General features: G+C 40.9%; 2 protein-coding genes across 2 annotated transcripts; both read right to left on the bottom strand.

Moving 5' to 3' along the window:
* Window positions 1-32: 32 nt before the first annotated feature.
* Window positions 33-2564, bottom strand: LOC128306156 (dehydrogenase/reductase SDR family member 7). The gene is made up of 6 exons (XM_053043729.1): window positions 1899-2564; window positions 1668-1817; window positions 1243-1598; window positions 1047-1160; window positions 794-960; window positions 33-628 (listed from the first exon to the last, which is right to left on the bottom strand). Exons 1-6 carry the CDS (start codon window positions 2023-2025, stop codon window positions 574-576), a joined length of 969 nt encoding a protein of 322 aa, XP_052899689.1. The 5' UTR covers window positions 2026-2564; the 3' UTR covers window positions 33-573.
* A 1331-nt stretch (window positions 2565-3895) lies between these two features.
* On the bottom strand, window positions 3896-8460 carry LOC128306172 (elongation of very long chain fatty acids protein 4-like). The gene is made up of 4 exons (XM_053043730.1): window positions 8223-8460; window positions 7985-8147; window positions 6839-7010; window positions 3896-4413 (listed from the first exon to the last, which is right to left on the bottom strand). Exons 1-4 carry the CDS (start codon window positions 8405-8407, stop codon window positions 4070-4072), a joined length of 864 nt encoding a protein of 287 aa, XP_052899690.1. The 5' UTR covers window positions 8408-8460; the 3' UTR covers window positions 3896-4069.
* Window positions 8461-21825: the final 13365 nt, after the last annotated feature.

Raw genomic sequence — 21825 nt, 5'->3', positions numbered from 1 at the left:
AAGAGATTTAAACAAACAAACGTGAATAACTGTGTGAAAAAGAAACTTCATAACTTTATTACATAAATATATTTCTCTAAAAAGCATTGTGTATGCAGTATTTTACAAACAAAGAGCGTGCGAAAGAACATGTTCAATCTACACAGTTAAGCGAGTTAAGCTGCCTGTACACGAAACGATGCAAACATATAACCTTGTTACATTTAGTGTTAATAATAATAGTGTTTAAATAATTATGTTAAAACGCAAAACCAATGTGGACACAAACACAGTGCGCTAATATCGTGACATAACGAGAGAGTAAATTGTTCTAGTCGATGTCGAATAGGCGACACGGCAACACAATACGAAACGAAAATATCGAGTAAATGCCATAAATGAAGGCCTGCACTAGAATTGCATACGTTGAGTTGATGTGGGCTGGCGATGCAGGATGCAACACGAGAAACGAACGTTGGCGATGTCGGGGCATGGCTGGAATGTTGACCGCTTCTTTACCGTTTGTTGTTTGTTACAGCAGCTGTGCGTGTGTGTGTGTGTTTTTTTCAATTTTAAATCTTCATTAGCGCCAATTTACCGACTATCGCGAACACGCTGCAGACGCTCCATGCCAACAATTTTCAGCAGACTGTGAAAACCATCCAGCAGACATGAAAGCAGAAACAAAAGGGCATGATTAAATTATACTTCTTCCCTAACACCCCCGGGATTATGTTAAATGAGGTGCTGTTTACGTGGTATATTGTTTACGTGGTCAAGTTGCTAACTTTAACTAATATATCATTCCACTTACACTCGTTTCAGGTTTGGATAGTAGCAGCCGATGTAAAGCAGAAAGTTAATCGGGAACGTTCCGACCCAGCTGAGATGGGTCTTGTTCGCGATTGCCAAGGCATACAGGTGTCCACAGCGTTCGCTCGTCATACGACGATCGGTCGGTTGAACGGATTGGTTATATTTCTACAAGTTGACACAATTTGCATGGTGAGAGTGTGAGAGCGTATCCAGCGGACACCTTTATCGAAAATGATTCGCTCAGTACTTACCGCGCCAGGTGTATCGGTGAAACATTCTTGCAAGAAGTTTGTCGCGGTCGGTCCGGGACAGAACATCGTGACGTGAACGTTGGGGAATTCGTTTCTCAGTGCCTCAAAGTAGCCCTAAAAGCGGGGGACGAGCATATAAAAATACAATATTTAACCTTCAGCGCCATTTGTACAGAGGAACATAATGATGGCTTACATGTAGTGCATGTTTGGCACCGGTGTACGTTCCCGAGTTCGGTGCACCAATCAGTCCGGCCGTACTGCTCGTCACCACCAGATGGCCTTTCATTGAGTTGCGTGCGAAAAAGTTCAACGCTACGCGGGACAGATTGATCACCGCGAACACATCCAGCTCGAACAGCTCCCGGTCGACCTTAATATTGATCGAGGCCCATTCGGCCCGCTGCGATCGTCCGGCATTGTTCACCAGTATGTCCACCGTTTTGAAGTGATCGAGCACCATGTTGAAGTAATCATTGTGATGGTTCAGGTGCAGCATATCCATCTCCAGCACGTACACATCGTTCGGTCCGAGGCTTCCGTTCGATATTGCTAATAATAAAAATAAAACCGGAGATTACATGTTTGTTCCTCACAAAAAAGGGGCACATCGGCACATACCTAAACAGGCCTGTTTCACCTTTAATAGCTCGGATATGTTACGAGCGGAGATGCACAGCTTTACACCATGTTTTGCCAGTGCGATCGCCAAATCCCGTCCAATTCCACTTGACGCTCCGGTAATCCAAACCACTTTCCCTCGGAGTGAAGCTGAAGCAAAGCGTTTAAAGAGGAAAATTAGTAATAGACATTATACACAGTGAGCACGATTTGCTGCCCGGAAGTGCTTACAAATGGGTTTGCCGAGTTTGGAGAGAAAAAACAGCTCGATATCCGAATCCAGCACGGCCCACATAATCAGCCGGACCAGGTGGTACACGAAGAAGCTTATTGCGACAAAGTTAAAGAAGAAAGCCATCTTCTGTTTATCAGATTAGAACAAACACACGCGAATCACACGTCGATATGATCACACCAGAACACGCCCTTCTCGAGGGTGAATCTTTTCCTTTCCCTCTATTGTTTCACCCGGACGGTCGATCGACACCAAAAACCGAATTCTTGCTGCTATTGTCAACCCACTGGAAAGCGCTGTCAAAACGGTTGCCGTACGTGCGCCGAGGAGTTCGCAAAGGCCGTGCGCGATGTTTACGCAGCGATATCACACGACGACAACCGCACTCGCGCACTTTCTTTCTGTCACCAGACGACGGGAGCGGGCGAGGGGGGATATAGGGGGTTTCCCGCAAAAGCCCTTAATGCACTTTTGATAAAAACCGCAGGAATACGCCAATGGCAATGTACGCGCGCACTTGTTTTCCCTCTGCTAGCGCATGTGGACCGGTGTGACCGGTTCAAATATTTAGGAAACGGTGCAGATAAACACACACTCACACACCCTCGATAGAGTGTTTATTGTTTGTTCGATTTACGCACTGCTAAGATGAACCAACAGGTGGGACGGTCGCTTTTGTTATGAATCATTTATGCGCATATTGTTCTCACGCATGCAACACCTGTCAAGTGGATTAATGGCAAAAATGGTCATACATTTACGGTTAATGTAAATGCGCCGGAAAAGTGGTGAATATTACTTATAAAAACATGCAAATAGTTTATTTTTTGAAAAAATGCAGCCTGCCAAAATGCGTTTTGCTACGACCACAGCCTCACCCGGTAGCTGTCAAGATCATGATCATTGCAATGCAGGGTTCGTCTTTGCTCAACAATGCTCTGCGTTGGGTTGAAAAAAAAAACTTTTTCATGAAGAAATATTAAAACACAATGCAAAACTCTACCAAAACTGATTATACTTCCGACTCGTACTCTACTGCTCAGCAAAAATGCTTTATTTGATTTGATAACGTTTCATTACCCTTTGGAAGCACAAAACAAATACCAGAAGGGAAAAAGATAAGAAATATAGATACGGTTCGGTTTGCTACTTGGTTGGAAAAGAGGAGAGTACAATTGCTTCAAATGACACTGGATAATATACGCCAGTTGAGGATATTTTCTCATTTGTGAACTTTTAATCTATCGTTCAAAGAAAGTAAAAAATTATAAATTAATTTCTTGTTGATTTCGGATTTCGATCCAAAGTAAGTTTATGATTCATAGTAAAGGGCACATTTCTATCAAACATGACTTTAAAAGCGTGATTTTTTTTTTACATGGCAGACCAAGTATTTGGCGCAAAGTTATAAAACTGTTTAGGAGTTGCATTACTTTCATTTCACTTATTGCAATTCTTTCACTAAATTTATAGTATAGATATTACTTTCACCTTTAAATCTTAAGACATCGATAAACATTAAATAACTTGTAGTGTTAACAAAGATAATCAACAAAGGAAACTAACTAAATTACATATTATTCATAAAGAAATGATGAAATTGGTTCACAAAAAATACGTTTAATTCTTGACACTACCTTGCAGCAGTTCTGCAACAGTTAGGTGAAACGTTGATCGTATATGAAAAAAACCCTGTACACATAATCTTCAATTTCATGGTTGTCGTTTTGGTTAAATCTTCCGTTGTATTGCCTTTGAAATAATTTTATATAGCCTTATCTTTAAATTGGCCCGAAACTTCTTGATCAGTAGCCCATAAGACGAGTACGAATAGCTTTAGCGCGAGCGAAAATAGTGAGAAACGTTAAAATTCGGATTTGTTCAAATTTGTAGTGAAGAAAAACAATTATGAGAAGGTATGTTTTTTTCCTTTAATTAATACTATGTTTGTTTAAAAGTTTGACTTTATTTCCTAATAACAATCGAAGCAGAATTTGAGCAGAAAGTGTAAGCGTTAAACCTAAAAACACCCTTTTTACGAAAGATACATCGTGAGCAAAAATGTACAAATGCAGCAAAAACCGTAAAAACTGGAGGAGCGGTAAGGACTGAGAGCTATATGATACAGTACAGTGCGGCACGAACCGAGTCACGGTCCCCACATGTCCTATTCGGACTTATTCTTAATCGCTCCCATGTCGATGCAGTTGATCTCGAACTGTTGGATCGGTTTGCCCTGCATGTACGCCTGGGCGTAGAAGTTGCCGAACAGCAGTATGAACGAGATCATGTAACCGATCAGGGTGTAGTGCATCCAGAGTGGGAATTCGCATCCCGTAATGATGCCGTTGATGCCGAGGATCATCGCGACGGTGAACTGTATCAGCTGCAGGATCGTCAGGTATTTCTTCCACCAGAGGTATTTGTTCATGTGCGGACCTACCGCGGCCAGACCGTAATACGTGTACATCAGCACGTGGATAAACGAGTTGACCATCGCTGGAAGGAATGCTGCAAGCAAAAGGGAGGAAGGAAACGGTTGAAAGCGTTATGCTGAGCCACAATCTTCACACGCTGCTTCAGCGCTTGTTGGTAATTATGCTTATTATACGCGAGTAAATCGATTCATAAAACAAAACTACCGCCAACAAATTTGGCAACACACTTGCGGCACCAAACCGCCCGTAATGGGAGAGAGTTTGCGGATGAATGGTGTGTCATTTATTTCATTAGAGAACGAGGGGAACGAAAATGCAAATGGATGTAAACGGGCCCATATTTACTTTCGGGATATGCGATGTCAGAGGATCCAAAAATGCGTATTAAAAAGGCGTATTTTTTAAATAAATGACCATTGATAGTACGTACTTTAATATTTAATCGATGTGCATGTACTTGACTACCTCATTCTTGTCTTTCTGCGTTGTGCGCATAACGAGGGCTCATTTGTTTTCTGATCGTTTGTGGAACAGGGAAGGATTAATGCCTCTCGAAGCCACCCTACTGTGCCATTAAGCTACCATTAAGGTGCGACGAAGTGGCATGGAGAGGTTGTGTTATATTAATTAAGTGACGCTGACCGATGAACTTCATTAATGTTTGATGTTTTACAAGATGTTAACAGTTTTATTAAATTCAGCATTGAATTAGTTTCGAGGAAAATGCACCGAGGAATGGTGGCGACTTTTACAAAAAGGATCCACGGAATGTAAATGTAACAAACAAAAAGGCAAACGGACGGAGAAGAATGCACGCTGGACATTAACACGATTGATGAACTCAACCGAAGAGATCTCTGGGTCGAAAACATCACAAACAGCATTAAATCGATGAGATACAGCATAGTCCGCGAACGGAGCATCTCGGCAGGCACGTACAGGTTGATGGATCTTTGAGAATCCCGGTGATCTGGGAGAGGCAACCCAAGCATCCTGCACCTAGTCTGGAATCAAGCAGGACAGCCTCGAATCAAGCAGGATGCCCAAATCCTTCACACATTGTTGCCTTGCAGGGTCCATTCCGTCCTTTCCGATGGAACATTTGAGCGGTCGAATGTGAAGACATGAGCACATTTTTTATTTTTTCATTTTGAGGCTCAAACAGGCAGGAGTCAAACTCGATAAGGGTGACCAGTTAGACAGTTAGATCTTGACTGGAGAGGGCTCATCCTCATAAAGTATGATCGATCAACCAGATAAGAACTAATCCAGGACCACCAATCCATCAATGGAATGGCCTTGGAAGTACTAGCTTGTCGAGTTTAACGTTCAAATATTTGTCAAAAATCCTTTAAATGGAATTCTATCTCAAAAGCATTCACATGCTGTTGGTAGATGCACATTTTAAATTCCTGCTATAGAATATCTTAGAGCGGTATATAGAATTCCTGCTGCAAGCCTAGCCCGCGACGCAGTTGTAGCTCCAGATGAGTAAGTAATACATAGGACAATGTGAAAAGTATGGATAATATCAATATCCATTAGCAATATCGATTCCAACACAATGTATTTTGGGAATAAAGTAAGAATTAAGATATGTCTTCATTAAGACATCTCTTACCATGTATGTTTAGTTAAGTTTAATTTTAAACCGAACAAAAATAATTGCTAAGATCAAAAATCTGCAGATCAATATGATCGCGTAGACGGGTACGTCTAATCAATATTATGTAATTAGGAGATATCAACAAAGATTTTGAAGATCTCGATCGTCACCACGCAGCAGATACAAGATAAAATGGCGGCAACATAAGAAAATGCATATAATATCCAAGAGATCTTTTAGGACTTTTGGTTTACTTAATCAGACTTGCCCGAATGATCTTCCCGTCATATGTCAGAGGCTTATTTAGTGTTTGTTAATTAATTCGTCCACCGAGAACGACAATGTTGACTCATATAATAACAAAGTCACTTGAATTTACATTAAACCCAAAGCCATTGGGACATGGACATTGTAAAATTGAACTGACAGGAACATTGATTGAAGCGCCTAATCATGGCTTTGAGCAGGACGATAGCACACAGTATTAGAGCCAGCATTGTGCCAGATGATGAAAATCTCCTAAGACTCTTCATACTTTGGGAGATAGACAAAGGTCTAAATAATGGTAGCTTGTTGATGTTCATAGAAGTGATACACAGGTTGGTGATTGCAGATTTGAAGTTCTCCATACCTCTACCCAAGTTTGAACTTAGTAACACTAGAACTAGAACGTTGCTTAGTAACGTCAGTTGGCTTGACATTAAGGTAAGCGATAGAGTGCTGGCTTTCCACAGGCATACTAGATCACTCTTCCACTCAAAACACCTGTGAGCCAAATTGTCCAAAAGGAATGCATTCCGTACAATGTGTTTTCCAACCAGTAGCAGAACAAAAAGGTGGAGAAACTAATCCCGCTTTCAAAAACACTTTTTATCCAATCTGTTGTACTTACTGCTTCCACTTGGAACCCACTTAACGCCGATCCACCAGAAGGAGAACATAGTGCTATGATGGTACACGTGCAGGAACGTCAGCTGGTTGTCCTTCTTGCGCAGAATGAAGAAGAATGTGTCCGAGAATTCCAGCACCTTGGAGAAGTAATACCACCAGACGGCATCAACGATCTGCGAATGGAAGAAGCGAACCGGAAAGTATTGAGAAACGCATCAAGTTAAAGTCCGAGTACCCAGAGGGCAATAAATTCCAACCGACATCCATTGCCCGGGAATGAATAATGAACCGAAGGAAAGATGAAAACGTAGCACCGAAAGAGAAACCGATGCGCTCGACCAGCTGATCGAGGCGAGTATCGAAACATTAACGTCCGTCAGGATCAGGAACCGTTCCGAAGCGAAAACCGCAAACTCACGGGTCGTGGTTTGCCAATGAAAGTGAAATCTTCGCTGCGCCGTATTTACTCGGGTCGCGTTGGAAAGATTCACTTGCTCTCGGGCGAGGATCTCGGATATTGGTGGAAAAGAGTAAAGAATATTTGATTCAAAAGAAAACAGAATTGCTACGAGTTGGAAGATAAGACGCCACAATCCTGTTTAACGGTTTCTCCAGCGTCCCAAAACAAGAGTGGAAAGCCCGTAAAAAGAGACGTAAAACCGAAAAAGCTCGCTGTGAGTGTGACGCTTGACCAGATAAATCAAAAGAAAACATCCACCTGAATGCGTGGTAGATGTATGTCAAAGGGCGGCCGTGTGTTGTTATGGGCGGTAAATTGATAAATCATGCACTCGTTTCACTCGGCCAACTACGGGCAAGTCCTTCCAGACGGTCCGAAGGATGCACACCCTCGGACGGGGACGAGAACAGGAACCATAATTAAGAGCTTTCGCTTTGTTCAGTCAGTTCAGAGAGAGACAGTTTTTGGGAGGAGATATAATTTGTCGGCACGATCTACACCACCACCGCGCACTGATCGCTGTCATTGATAACTTGATGGGCTGTGGATCCATGACCATGCCGTCCTGACCTTATAAGGTATCGTGACAACTCGTGGACGACAATAAAATACCGGATATGGACACACGCAACCACGCGTCTTGGTTTTTGGGGGGAAAACCCCCTGTTGGTGCACTGCTCTACTTACTCGAAGCTCCATTGGATGGAAACTCTGCCGACAGGGCTCGCAGATGTAGCTGTACCGACGCATGGTGGATCCGACGAATAGCTGCAGGCAGATGTAGAGATTCAGCAGGGCCATGGCCAAATTGTACGGCACCAGAAATGTGGTCAGATCGAAGGGTTTCCGGCTAGCGGGAGACAATGGAAATTGGACATCGGTCAGATGGGTGGAACCGATTGTGAAGCGGTTGGTTAGAACTTACTCGTGCATTATTTTTGGACCAATCCACACGAGGAACAGATATATGCAGACACCCGTCAGCGTGGGGATCGGCGAGTCTACCATCGGCCATCCTTTCGTGCGGGGATCTGCTAGCGTTAACGTCCATTCGTAATATCCGAACACGTCGTAGAACGGAATGCTTTCACTGATGTTGGAGGAGGTCATGGTGGGGTGTTGATGAGATTCGTGCCGTTTGATGACTCGGGAAGGTTAGAGGACGTGTGGTGACGTTGTACTTTGCTTTTTTGATTTTTGTCCACTCAAAACCGGATCTAGTAAGAACAGAAGAGAAGTTCATGAGGTTTTGAAATATGTTGTGTATTACGATATCAGCTGAAAAGGAACCATTTGAATGGGTGGAAAAATATGATGCACTAAGCTGTAAGCAATGGGCAATTATCATTACAGGTTTAGTATGTGTTCTTGGAAATTGTTTTGGCCATTTCCTGGCTAAATACAATGACTAAATATGCCATTGCTTCCGAAGTTGTCGAAATATTGAATGGGATGAATTAGTGATTGAAATTTGCCATTTTGGTCGGAGTCAAGAACCAGGTTCTTCTCTTAAGGAGGTGAAACAATCCTCATAACGGTTATATGCCACTTGCTTGATAATTTCAATACGTGTACAAATTCTTTATCATACTGGAATACTACAAACATTACACTACACTTTTAGACGTTTTTTCATTGGGGTGAAAAAACATGATCACATAATTAGCGAGACTTCTTTAGTTTTGAACTCCAACAAACGTAGATTGGTATTTTGGTGACTTCCGCCGTGTAGTGGTTTCAGTTTCAAACGATAACATTGAGCCTTTTCACCTACACAACAATATCGGAGAGTCGTTAACCATGAGAGGAGAAAATATCAGTTCCCTAGGTCCTTTTTTAAAAAATGTATCAATTGTCCAGAGCCTCCTTGAACAAACGTTTGAGTGTTGCTTATATTCCTTTGCTAGTCATCTCATTCTAGTGTTTGGCCTGTACAGAACAGTCAAGTCAATTATTTCGGTAGTATTTTACTTGCCAATATTTATTTGAACATTGCTTTATAAATCCTACAATATGTTAATAATTATCAGTTGAATTTCTGAATAAGAGAAAAATTATACTTTATCATTTATTCCTGCAACGTTTAATAATTTTTTTGTTAAACGATTTGTTTTTGCTTCCTGGAATTAAGATGTCAATATTTTTGTGATAAGGCAAAAGCCGGGGAGGAAATACCTTGAGAAGAACCCCTTCAGCTCATAGACGGTTTACTATAGGAAGGCGAGCCTTCATAATAGCTTTCTTAACTTTCTTTATATTATACACATTTCTTATCTGAAATGTTCAAAATTGATGTGATTTTATATTCAGATTATTCGTTTAGATAAAGGTTTCTTTTGTTTCCATAAGGACGAGCTAGTGCTAAATAACTATTTGATCTAAAAACTATTTGACTAAATAACTATAACACTGGTATTATAATCTCCACATTTAATATTCATTACATAAATGTTGAATTATCACTTTACTAATTATGTTGTGCTTTTTATTAGTAATAATTGCTTTTAACCATACTATAAGACAATTCAAAACTGTTTCGATATTTAAATCGCTAAAAAAAAAATTAAAATTCGATATTTAAATCGATATTTAAAATATTTAAGGCTTTTATGATGAAAAAGTAAAAAAAATTATTCTTTTATTGACCATGAATTTAAACACCTTTCAGCGCATTTGAATATAATTTACATGATTAAGAGTCCCAAATAGATTCGTTTACTACATGTCTCACATAACATATGAAGGACAAAACTGCAGCGAGAATGTTACGATAGTGAAATCCCAACAATACAAGGCTGAATATTTTATGAAATTCTTTAATAATGAAGGTGTTTTTAAATATTAAACCATTGCACAGTAGTAGATACTCGAAATGCTATTAAATAGTTATGACTATAGTGCGTGATCGAAGTCTTCTCTCGGATGAAGCATTGTTCTATGAAACAACACTCACTTATTAGCAACTTAACAATCATCAAACGTCACTTACATTTGTTGGTGTATAGTTGGCCAGTTGCCTCTCAGCCAAATCCACGGCTGTCGCACGTCAAAAGCTAATGAAAACGGTCAGCAAACTTCGTCAACAGTTCGGCCAATGCCACGACGACTTTGCTAGCGCCGGTGTGCCAGCTTTCCCGACGCTACGCCGCTAAGAATTTGGCGTGCTTGGTGAGTTGTTTTTTCTCCTGTTTTACTTTCGGGTATCACGGGCGCCTTTTTGCTGTGATTGGATTTTTTACCGCCTGCGGTAAACACGCGAACGCGAACTAATTTTCGCAGGTAACACTTTGTATGTTCCTCAATGGGGGAGCCCTTTTTTGTGGGGGGATTGAAGGGAATTTTAGAATCCTTTTAAATTAAATGCAATTGTTCACTACGCCAAAGGCCTTGCGCACCTTCAGCAATCACTCAGCACGAGGAAACGATCGCGCGATAGTTAGGTAAAACACCATGAGTTACGCGTAATTTTCGTAGGTCCACATCTGCAGATTGCACGGCACTTCACTCGGTATGATACCCACCAGACACCAACAGTTCTGTTTTATCCGATAGCCCCACGGTACAACAGTCAACCTGCCACACTCGCGATGTGCACGGTTCGGCGTGCGTAGGAACAATGACACCACCGTTAGCCCGCGTGTGGACAGGAAAGCGCGAACGGACCACCTCGATTTTTCCCTGATCGATGCATTATTATTTTTGCACTTTTAAGCGCACCTCTCGTTTTTGCACGTGCGATTGCATGGTGTCGTGACCCGCGCACCACCGGTACGACATACGACACTTGTTCAGTGGTGCCGGTCGATCGGACCCGCGGTGCAAGTGAGACGGCAAATGTCACTGAGAGATGGCATGCGGCGGTAGGGATATGGGGCCGCCAGGAGTCGATCGGTGCGTGTGATCGATGCACATAAAACGGTTAATTGTTGGTTGGAAAGATGCAACCGATCCGGTGGATATCGACTCGTAAACGGTGCGACACAGCGGTGTGCACAAGTTTCGATCGAGCAAATATGTTCCTCGACAACGAAACCAATAGAAAGCCCAACTCAGTTGTTCGATCTACACAACTCACCCACTGTGTGCTAACAAACACAAATAATAGTAAAATCGATTGTCTGCCCAGAGCGAACCAACAGAACAGTTGGGCAGGGGCAACATTGTCGGTGATCGCATGTACCGGCTGCACAGCCAAATGTGTGATTTCTAAGCACACTGGCGAAAGATTAATTTGCGATCTTCACCAAAGTGACGTTCAACAAATCGCTCACCAATAAAGCGTCGTGTTTAGCAAACGCCATATTGGCACAAGCATCAAGGCGTACGGGATTTTGCGAGTAGAAAGACAAATAACTGTTTATTTAAAAGTTTGTTAAACTATTTACCGCAATAAATTAGGGTTTAATGATTTTTTCTCTCGACATTGACATTTATCTATTTTATTTACTTCTTTAGTGAAGTTTTAATTACGCTGTCCACAATTAAGCAGGGCATTTACCGTCTGCGGCTTTTAAAAGCAATTCAAATTCAAGCGACAATAGAAACAAATCTAAACGCATGCTAAATACAGGTCATACAGGTTAAACATGGCAAGCTGTCTGCCTTAATGTTGTGCTGAGAGAGCTACTAAAAAGTTACTTTTGCTGTTGAAAATGCTGGAGTAAAGTGAATTTAAGTGAGTAAGTGATTTAGCTAAAGATGCAATTTGGTGGAATTTTTCCAGATGGGGATTGTGTTTGGAATTTTCAAGCTTTGGTTTCTTGCCCTTAGGTTCTGATTTACCTTTGCATTGAATTATTTATTCATTTACTAATTTCGTCTTGTATCTCCAAAGTGCTTAAAGCAGACCTTTCTACCTTTCTTCTTGATATGTACCATCCATACCTTTTATCTGGCTAATGCTACTTTATTATTGCTGCAATCCAACGCAGCACATCTGGCAGACGAAACGAGATCGAGGTTCTTAACAAGATTCGGATATAAAGCATAATTTAAATAATTTGTTATTCATTATAATGGCAATTATTTAAATGTAGCAAAACGGCCTTGTTTTAGTCTTAAGTGTTTCACTATCAATCCTCCCGGTTATCTATGTTTAAACCTAGACTCGCCATATTCTGTCTGTAGTAAAACCCTGCAATAGAAAATGGTCATTCTTTTTTTTTTGTAGATTAATATAAGGTTGTAAAAGTTGTAAAATAAATGTAATGCAGGAATATTCACAATTAAGGAATATCCTACTATGTGATTAAGTTGAAGTTATCATGGTGTCACAAATTTAATCCGTAAAAATATAAATGTTTGAATTTCTTGATGTTCGGTTTTTCGAATCAACTTTTTTCGAACTTTGAACACTACAAAACACAACATAAACGATCAAAATTAACCGATCAACTATTCCTGTGCCTAATGACTCTTTAAAATTATCATTTAATATCATTAAAAACAAGCTGAAATTCTTAGGTTTAATTAATACAGGTTTTTATAGAAGAGGATGCATCCCTTTTATAAGCGGATTCGGTGATAAGTGGTTTTTGAAAATTTGACAGCCGAGTCTAACATCTAAGCATCTAACATCTAAGCAAAAAGGTGAAAAATTGGTCGAAAATCCCTTCCGTTGTCATATAAAACATTTGTTTTTAACTTATTTAAATGTATTCTTTCTAAAAGCCGTCTGATTTGCTGAATAAATTAAGTGCAGAGAAGGAAGTCGACTCTGTGACTTTGAATTTTAAACGAAATTGCACAAGGATTCAACTCACGCAGAACCTGTGTTATAGCGGTCCGCTATAATAGCGTATCTCAGGGACTGCCTGTACTTCAATTCGTTATAAAAAGTCTAAAATTAGAATATTTTAATTGATTCTAAAATATAATTAATTGCAAAAAACTTTTGTTTTGGACCATTTGGACCTTAAAAATGACGCAACGTTTTAAACCCCTTATCAAGTCTGAATGGCTTGTTGGTCTTTCTAGTGTTAAATTCTAATTTTTTGTTGTTAATTCGCATTTTAGTTTAAGAAATACGTACTTTCTTCCTCGTGCCGGGACGTGAATTATCAAACAGGTAGGAAGAATTCCATGCAGTCCATTACAACCGGTTCTTGCAATTAAGCGTGTCCGCATTCTAAGGCGAAAACTCCCCTGTAATTAAACCAGCTTCCCACACTGGTTGAACCCCCATTTGTTCTGTCCCTTCCTCGTAAGGACAACTGACCGCGCATAAGGAGTGCCCTTTGCACTTTGTAGTCGAGCTTCGATATACCTGTTCACTTTGACCCAGATGGAGATTGGATACGGAAGATAATATACAGAGTTCCTATAATCAACTTTAATCGGGTGCCGTTCGCTCTAATGCTTCTTGGGCGGCTTGGCTAGGTTTTGCGGAAGGTCGCCAGCAGTTTCACGACCTTTCCTTGTGAATTTAGTGCTTACTATGCTTAAAAACCTATAAAACAGTCATATAATCTTTTTAAATTTAATTACTTGAATCAGCTAACGAATAAGTACGTAAAGTTTAGCAACAACTAAAACACGCCTTCAAAATAACGTACAACCTTGGCCAAACCTTTACCTTGAGATTGTAAAAGCGCAAAATTTCCCTCAGCTTAATCACCGTGACGACGATCGATGACATAAAGCAATGTACGTTTTAAAAAAGAAAGTTCATGATCCTTCGCTGCCCCTCCGGCCGGTCTCCGTCTTCAACCACGCTAATGGGTGCATAGTTTATGCTGCGTAGTGATTGCTGAGGATGTTTCGCACAAAATTAAAACATTTACCGAAAAATAAGCGACGCGGAAGGCTTCGGCTATGGGATTGCGTTACCGGTCTGCCCGATCTGCATGCCGTTCGTCGATAATGGGTGTGTAAGTAATTGATCGGGCGAAAATTTACGGCGAAGAATCTGCGCACGCAATCCGGATGCGCGCACTGGTCGTGATCAATTTTTGATTAACTCCGTATGGAATGGCGAACTGCACAACAATGTGCGTGCAATAGGGTTTTGTTTGGGCTGTAGTTTAATTTAAAGTGTTTGGTAAAGTGGTAGCATCCTTTAAGAACATTGAACATAAAGAACATTGATTAATGTATTCTAAAAAGTTCTAATAAATTCATTTTCATGTTATAATACTTAAATTACTGCATTGTAAACAGTCCTAAGCTTTAAAATATTATCAAACTCATGAATACCACATTCAAATTCTCACTCTTTTTATTAAAAACCTTGCATATATTCGTCCTTTTTTTTCCTCCTTACTGTTTTCGCCCGCATCGACACTGCGCTAATCGAAAGTGAAAATTTCACAGTTTACGCCTTCTGCCACACGCTTTTTACGCTGCCGGAGCGCCACAAAAGGATGCATTCGGCTCGGAAGAAGTTGGGGGCAAAAGATGGTGAAACTCCTGTCATGTTTGCGGCTTCCACGCCACCCCACATCATTAGCGAAAACCGGTGTGTCACAGGGGCAAAAGAAATCGTACATCGTTCTTCCTGCCTTGCTGCCATGGCCCTTTTTGGCCGACCGGATGCGTACCGGAGACGGATTGCACGTCCACCGGGCCACGGTGCAGTGGGTCATCTTCACTAATGCTTTTTGCTTTGTTTTCTTTACGCGCTGATTTTCTGTTGTGCTTTTTTTTTCTTCCATTTTCGCTTCCCATGGATCGTTTCAGCGTTTCTTTACCTAATTGAGATTCCAAATTAATGTTATTATGTATTAAGATGTGTTCAATTGAGCGGTAGCAAGTGCTATTTATTACACTATCCATGAAACAAACACCACATATTCCAGCTAGTGTTGTTGGGATAAAATTTTTAGACCAACTAAGCGATCAGTAAGTTATCTGCCTTTAGTCAAATTTTACCTTTAAAAGTGGTCCAAAATAAATAAATAAAATAAATTCGACAAGATTAGTACATTTACCGATATCAGGAAGAAAGTGGGTTACTGAGCGCTAAGATCCGATAAATCTTACGCACCACAACATGCCGTCGACAGGTTCCAGTGTGTATCGTTTCACTTTATCGCACTGCCCTTTGACCTTTACGCCCTAAAGCAGAAGCGGCACACAGAGGGGGGGGGGGGGGGGGGGGGATCGGTAAAAGGATCGAAGGGTTCGAAAAGTTTCACCGCGAACCGTAAATAACAGATTATCGTTAGTAGTGGCGCGGGAGAGACTGTTTTATGAGTGTGGCAGGTTAAATACAAGCAAACAATTCGATCACGCAAACAAACATATGCGCGTGAGATCCTGGCAAGGTGGCAGGTAAATAACAAAATCCACGCGATGGATAAAAAATGCCATTAAATAAGGCTAATTGCAGTTATTCAATGACAAACTAATTGAAGTAACTACTAATTTCTTATGCTAAGAGAGACATTGTTTGGTACTTTTTGTTTGTATATTTATATTTTTAAAAAATCGTAGTTATTTGCCAACAAGCGACCTTGTCATTTGTATAACTAAAGAATGGGGCTAAGAGAAACAGAACAGGAACATATATATATATATATATATCGCAGCACAAATCACTTAATTAAGCATTAGGAGTTAATTAAAACTGATTGGAGTTGGGTGGAGTTGATTAAACCTAGCAGCCCGTAGCAGTCATAGGATCATTATCACTATACGCACATCTGCGTCAGCATCTTATAGTACGAACAGGTGCATTGGACATTGACTATAGTTCTTCCGGAATTTAATTAATAATTTACCTTTCGGGAGAATCGATATCTCCTAAGATAATTTTTCTTATAACAGTACATTGCGCAGTTTTATTTTACTAGTAGTTTATACAAAGAGATGAGGCAATGTGGGTCAGAGAACACTCTCGACGGCCTACGAAGAAACCTAGCATTTTATAAGATTTATTGATGATTTCTTGATGATGCAGATGGATGTCAAGTTTGCGGTCAAAAGAAACCCCTAGGTATTTCGTCATATGAATATGAATATTGCTCTTATGAAACATGAGCCGTCACAAAATGTACTGTTCAAGCTCTCTAGCTACGGAAGTGGGCACGTTCACCTTTCGCGATGTTCTGTCCTAATTCGGTGTAAGTAGCGAAGTCACCGTGATGAAAAGGTAGTTCACTGAAAAACTCCAAACTCATGCCGCTATATGACGTTGACGGAGATCGGTCCTGTAGTAGAGGACATTCGATCCAAACTCAAACTCCTTGGCTGTTCTCACCACACTCCTCGGTTTTATGGAATCTATGTTCAGCAGATGCGGCAGGACTTTGCGTCCCGTTTAGGGGTATATGTAGTGTTGTCTTTGATAGCATGGACAGTAGAGTTCCTTTGAGGCATTTATTTTAACACTGTTGCTCCATCTTCCTGATGGAGACCTGACACTGATTCCGTGAAGTGTCCTGAAAATTCGAACCCGTGATCTATGTGATAGCTGCGTAAAGCAAGGGAGCCTGACAGATCCTTAATCCTTGATGTTCAACGATTACTATTAAAAACGAACCCTGCATCGAACATCTTAGTCAGCCATGTAAATCAAAGCTCCATTAGCAAGATGTTGGATGTCATACTATTGGTGGGACTATCTAGACATCCTGTATTATGAGCTGTCACGGTCAGCAGTCAAAAATAGCTCAACAAATGATAACATTTGGCTTTTTTATTGCTCAATTTTAAAGTACGATAAAAAAAAGCGTGAAATGAGCTCGTTTAAAAGGACTAAACGTGTACGATGATGACCTCATGAGAATACCACTGGATCATTGGGATCAACAAGATCAGTAGATGGTAGATAACACAAGTTAGTTCGTTGGTTTAAAACATCCGTCAAAGCTTTTATTGATTTTTATGTACATAATTTCCTGTGAAAACCAGGTGGTCCAAAACTGGTCCATAATGAACGAGACAATGTTAGGTGTGCTGACATATGAAGCAAATCGATTGAACCCTGCACAAAACACAATTAAAAAACAACAACCCATGTACAACCATGCTGCTTCATCGTTTGACGAGATTTTGATTGATATCGGCATTGCCTTGAGCAGTTCGACTTAAGTCTTTATTTCCCCACCCCCTTTGCTGGTGAGAGTTACCATCGTTGGGCGAAACTGGTTTGATATGGAGGTGGCAGTTTTTGTTCTTACCGTAAGCTTGTTCATGCCTGCCTTCTTCCTCGTTACACTCGGCAACACCACCAGTAACATGCTGTACGTATTGTTTTTAATTGAAGGACTACACGACGTGCGCGCTATCATTATCCGAGCAGGATCGAGAGAAGGAAGCAAGCAAATGATCACTAAATACCTTCATCAACAGTACCCGGTGCAACGGCGGAGACAACGTACACCCCCGTGCTGTGATTCTTCGTACGCTGCATTAGAGATTATCGCATGCAAGGTTACTACTCGGCCAGAGTGCTGAAAGCGTTAGAAGAGTTAAAGCAGAAGGCTAACAAACGAAGAAACTTCAAACGAGCACACAAATCTCCTGGCAGGGTAATAAAGCTGCAAACACAAAAAAATAACTCCCCTCACGCATACTAGCGGGCTGGTTGCATTATGCAAGCGGACGTTCGGCGACAATCAGCCATATGCAGGGCTTGATGCTTGTCGAGATTACGATTCGATTAATGGTAGTTTCGCGACTAATCGAAGCATAAGACTAATTTTCATCTTCCTGCACAGTGGTCGACCTTCACTTTGTATGTGTGTGTGCGTGTGTGCGCGCGCGCGCGTTTGAAGCAGTAATGATAACAACAAAAAACTTCAACGACCGGGAAGGCAACGAACCTCGTTTGTTTGAAACGAGGTAGTTCCTTGATTCGATTGTTTACGTACACAAAATCAAAAGAAAGTGATGGGAAATGGTTAAAAGCTTTGTGTGTTTCACATGCGGTTTCACAATTGCATAGTGGTAGCCCGCACCGCAAAAAGTGGACTGTTTTGATTCACTCTCGATGGAAACGGCAAAGCAGATTGCTTTGATCGATGGTTCGGAAGACTCCGTGCACAATGTATGGTGCCGTTCGTTATGTCAGGCAGAAAGGAAATATGTTTTGCTACCATAAGATGCTGCTGCGGGGTGGGTGTTGTTTTCTATATCCTACCACAGTGGTCAACGGTTTGATTGTCTAACAAAAGGAAATGTCTAAACACGTCTTCCTTATCAGCACAACTTTGCAACAGATTGAACATAATAGCAAATCATTATGCAGGAAATGGTTGAAGCTATTCTACATGAACAGCCACTCGAAAGTTCACAGCAACAAACATAAATGCTATTAAATAGATTGTTGCATGTTTCTATGTAATCAAATTGAAATTATTTCATAAAAATAATCACTAAGCGATCACTTTTTAGTTTTATCTTCACAAAAATTCAAAGATGTACTATACATTAATCTAAATGTATTTCTTGCCCAGAAAATTGAATAATTATTAATTGCACTACGAACTAATGATCTGTACATTCTTCACCTGTCGTCCATCTTCAATGACACATTCCACAAAACGCCTACGGGTGCCACATTACGCTAGAGAAATAATTCCCCTTTTAGCTTGACACGCGTCACGATCGAAACCGATTCCTTCACCACTTGCACTTGAACCATCCGGACCGTGGGGTCGAGGAAACCGGTGGCTTTACAAGAACCACAGCACAGCGGAGAGCAATTTGTATATCTCCATTGCAGGCACTGGGCACTCCGGGATTGGGTCAATGATTGATGGGTGGTTAACGGGCGTGGGTCGTGGGCATTACCGTCCGCAATGCATTTGTGCATCTGTGCAGCACAATTCGGAAAGAGATACCTTCTCTTTAACGTTCTCTCTCTCTCTCTTTCTATCTCTCTCCCCATGTGGACGCTTAGGGACATGTGGTCTTTGAAGACAAGGATGGTGGATGAAGGCGTACAAGTTCGGAAGTTCAAGTGCAATCGAGTGAATGTGTGAACCGCCTGTAATGCGAAAGGACAGCGCCGGTGGCTTGGTATTGAATCAATATGGCATCAAGTGCGCATCAAGTGCGAAAGGTTAAATGCAAAATAATTACGCCAAGATCGGGGTGGTATACGCCGGTGCATAGTATGCCGCTCGATTGTTTCTGTTTTGCATTAATTTTTGTAGGATTTTTGCAGTTATGTTAAAAAAGAGAAAAGTTAACTTTTAGCGCGGTATTGATCGGAACTATTACTGAGCTCGGGATAAGGCAAAATGCAAAGGAGAAATGCCACGCACGAATTATTCAAAATCCAGTAGAAACCGTATGGCACATACGGTAAATGCCGTCATAACGCAGTAATAAATGAAATGAATTCATTGGAGTTACTTAGTAATTTTTTTATAAATGGTAATTAAATGGAGTAATTTTTCTTTTATTTTATTTGTTACAATTTTACGTCTTCAAAGTTTAATTTGAATATACAGAAATAATGGCATAGGATTAACAAAAGTATCGTTTCCCTCTGTATTATTGACTTTTGACTGTTTGACCATCTTGAGTTAAAATGTGCTTCGATTCCACACAATTGGAACAATTATTAGCGTTGATAGAATATGAGCAAAGTGATCCGTTCACTACGAAGAACTGAACGAACGAACGTTCTTTTGTCATTCATGGAAAAATGATTCTCTCATCATTGCTCTCGTTCATGTAGGTCGTTCAAATTTCCGCTCTAGATCGTTGCTCCTAAATACTTCTACATGCGACGAGAAGTTCACTCAACCAGCAGTTCTAGTTCGCTTCACCGACGTTACATTCCGCTTAAACTGCGTTACCTTGCATTCAACCTGCGTTACTGTTACTAAATTAATTAAGCATAATTAAAATGACCTTTCTATATAGATATTTAATCCTAGGGACTATTCACGAACTGCAGTAGCATAGTTAGATGTTTCGCTCGTTTGTTCTTTTAAAAGAAGGTTTAATTAATGTAATCCAACTCTATTTCACATCCAAGTGGCCTTTCAATCATCGATAAACATTCATTCTTCATTTATACAAACCCACCTACCACCATCGGAACTCTTATCAGTGTTTAGACTTACAATTACATGGCTTTTAGGAGTTTGAAGGTCCTCTTCTGGAAACAACAATATAATTTTTATATTAATGCAACGATTAATGAGCTAAACGTCCTTTTTCTACTATCTTTTCAATCTATGAAAATATGTTTTTCACAACTTTTTTGTAATAGTCCCCTTGGGTTTTCCCATGAGACTTGCTCCGATCCTCTTGTCCACGTCATCCGCGGCTCATTCGCACAGCTTTTGTGCCTTCAAATTGGTTACGTGCGATGGGGCGGTGGGATGCTCCCCGACAGATCCATTAGTAAAGTCTCATGATTGATTTTCTCTAGCATCATGTAGTGGCAGGTACCTGAAATGTTGGCCTGTGTCCACAGCCGAATGCACCGCCAGGCAACGTCAGCTGCCCGCGAAACTAACAAAGTCCCAACGCTCCTTCGGACAAACGAATGTGCACAACATGTGTGGCGTTTCTCTTCGGTGGGTGCGGATTTTCTTGCCTTTCTTTTGTCCGTGGGTCTCTTTTCAATGGGACGCTTTTGACGGCATTCGATCGACACCAACTCATTGCGCGCCGGAAGTGGATGTCATTCGTTTCGAACAGGGAAAGTTATAGGAAGTCGCTGTCTGTCGTTGGTGGATCAGCTGGACAAATTAAAACGACAGATCAGCGTTTTGATGATAAACTTGGTATGAAGCGAGAGATAATTAGAAGAAAACCCCATCATTCATTATTCATATACACTGAAATGCACCGTCAAGTCTCGTAAAGAAAAAATGCACTTTGTTATAACAAAGCAAAGGTATATAACTTCTGGTATATACACTTTTAACATAATTAAAATAATATTGCATGGAGGAGAATTAAAGTTAATATTTTCATTGATAAATCTTTCACTTATTGATGGAAATGGGAATAGCAATAAAAAAAACTGCATCTCATTCAATAGCTTTTCCCTCGCTCACCGTTTTTTTGTTTGTTGCATCAAATTACAGCTTGCATCTTGAATGCGTGCGGGTGAAACATAAACATAAGCAGAAACAGCTACACTCTCAATCGTGCTCTGCAACCTCCCAGTACAATGGAGTGGAATTCGCTCTGTTTTCACCACTCGAAACGAACCGCAGATTACACAGATCGGTCCAGCCGTCGGTCACTTTCTTCGACGGCAGAACAAATTTGCATTCGGTCATGCAAATGTGTACACCGGCCAGCCAGCCGACGTGCTAAAGTGGCGTTCAAGCGATGTTCAGTGCGAAATGGGTGCCGAGTCACGACGGTTTGATTCCCATTTGTCAGCGGGTCAGCTGTGTTTGTACTTTTACCAACGGGCCGGTATTACTTTCGTCGTGACAGTCTATTGCAAGAGGAGGAAGGAAGCAGCATACGGCCATAAATGTGTTGAATCGGAGGAAGATTTTATTGGTTTAGTATTTGTATAAAGACATGGAGTAAATGCCTCGAGAAAATGTAACCCTTTTCTTGCCATAGGCGGCTAATAATACGGTGAAGAACTGATATAATAG

The sequence above is a fragment of the Anopheles moucheti genome, chromosome 2 (assembly GCF_943734755.1).
Source record: "Anopheles moucheti chromosome 2, idAnoMoucSN_F20_07, whole genome shotgun sequence".
In the NCBI taxonomy this organism is placed as follows: Eukaryota; Metazoa; Arthropoda; class Insecta; order Diptera; family Culicidae; genus Anopheles; species Anopheles moucheti.
The sequence above is the reverse complement of the archived record's forward strand: the minus strand, read 5'-3'. Positions and strand labels throughout refer to the sequence as shown.

Bases quoted from the DNA above. Each gene is read 5' to 3' on its own strand.
- LOC128306172 (XM_053043730.1), bottom strand. From the start codon at position 8,407: ATGACCTCCTCCAACATCAGTGAAAGCATTCCGTTCTACGACGTGTTC. The intron at 7,011-7,984 runs GTAAGTAGAGCA...TTCCATTCGCAG, and splicing joins TCCATCCAATGGAGCTTCGA to ATCGTTGATGCCGTCTGGTG. The intron at 4,414-6,838 runs GTAAGTACAACA...TTTTGCTTGCAG, and splicing joins GTGGGTTCCAAGTGGAAGCA to CATTCCTTCCAGCGATGGTC.
- LOC128306156 (XM_053043729.1), bottom strand. From the start codon at position 2,025: ATGGCTTTCTTCTTTAACTTTGTCGCAATAAGCTTCTTCGTGTACCAC. The intron at 1,599-1,667 runs GTATGTGCCGAT...TTTTATTATTAG, and splicing joins GGTGAAACAGGCCTGTTTAG to CAATATCGAACGGAAGCCTC. The intron at 961-1,046 runs GTAAGTACTGAG...GTCAACTTGTAG, and splicing joins TCACCGATACACCTGGCGCG to AAATATAACCAATCCGTTCA.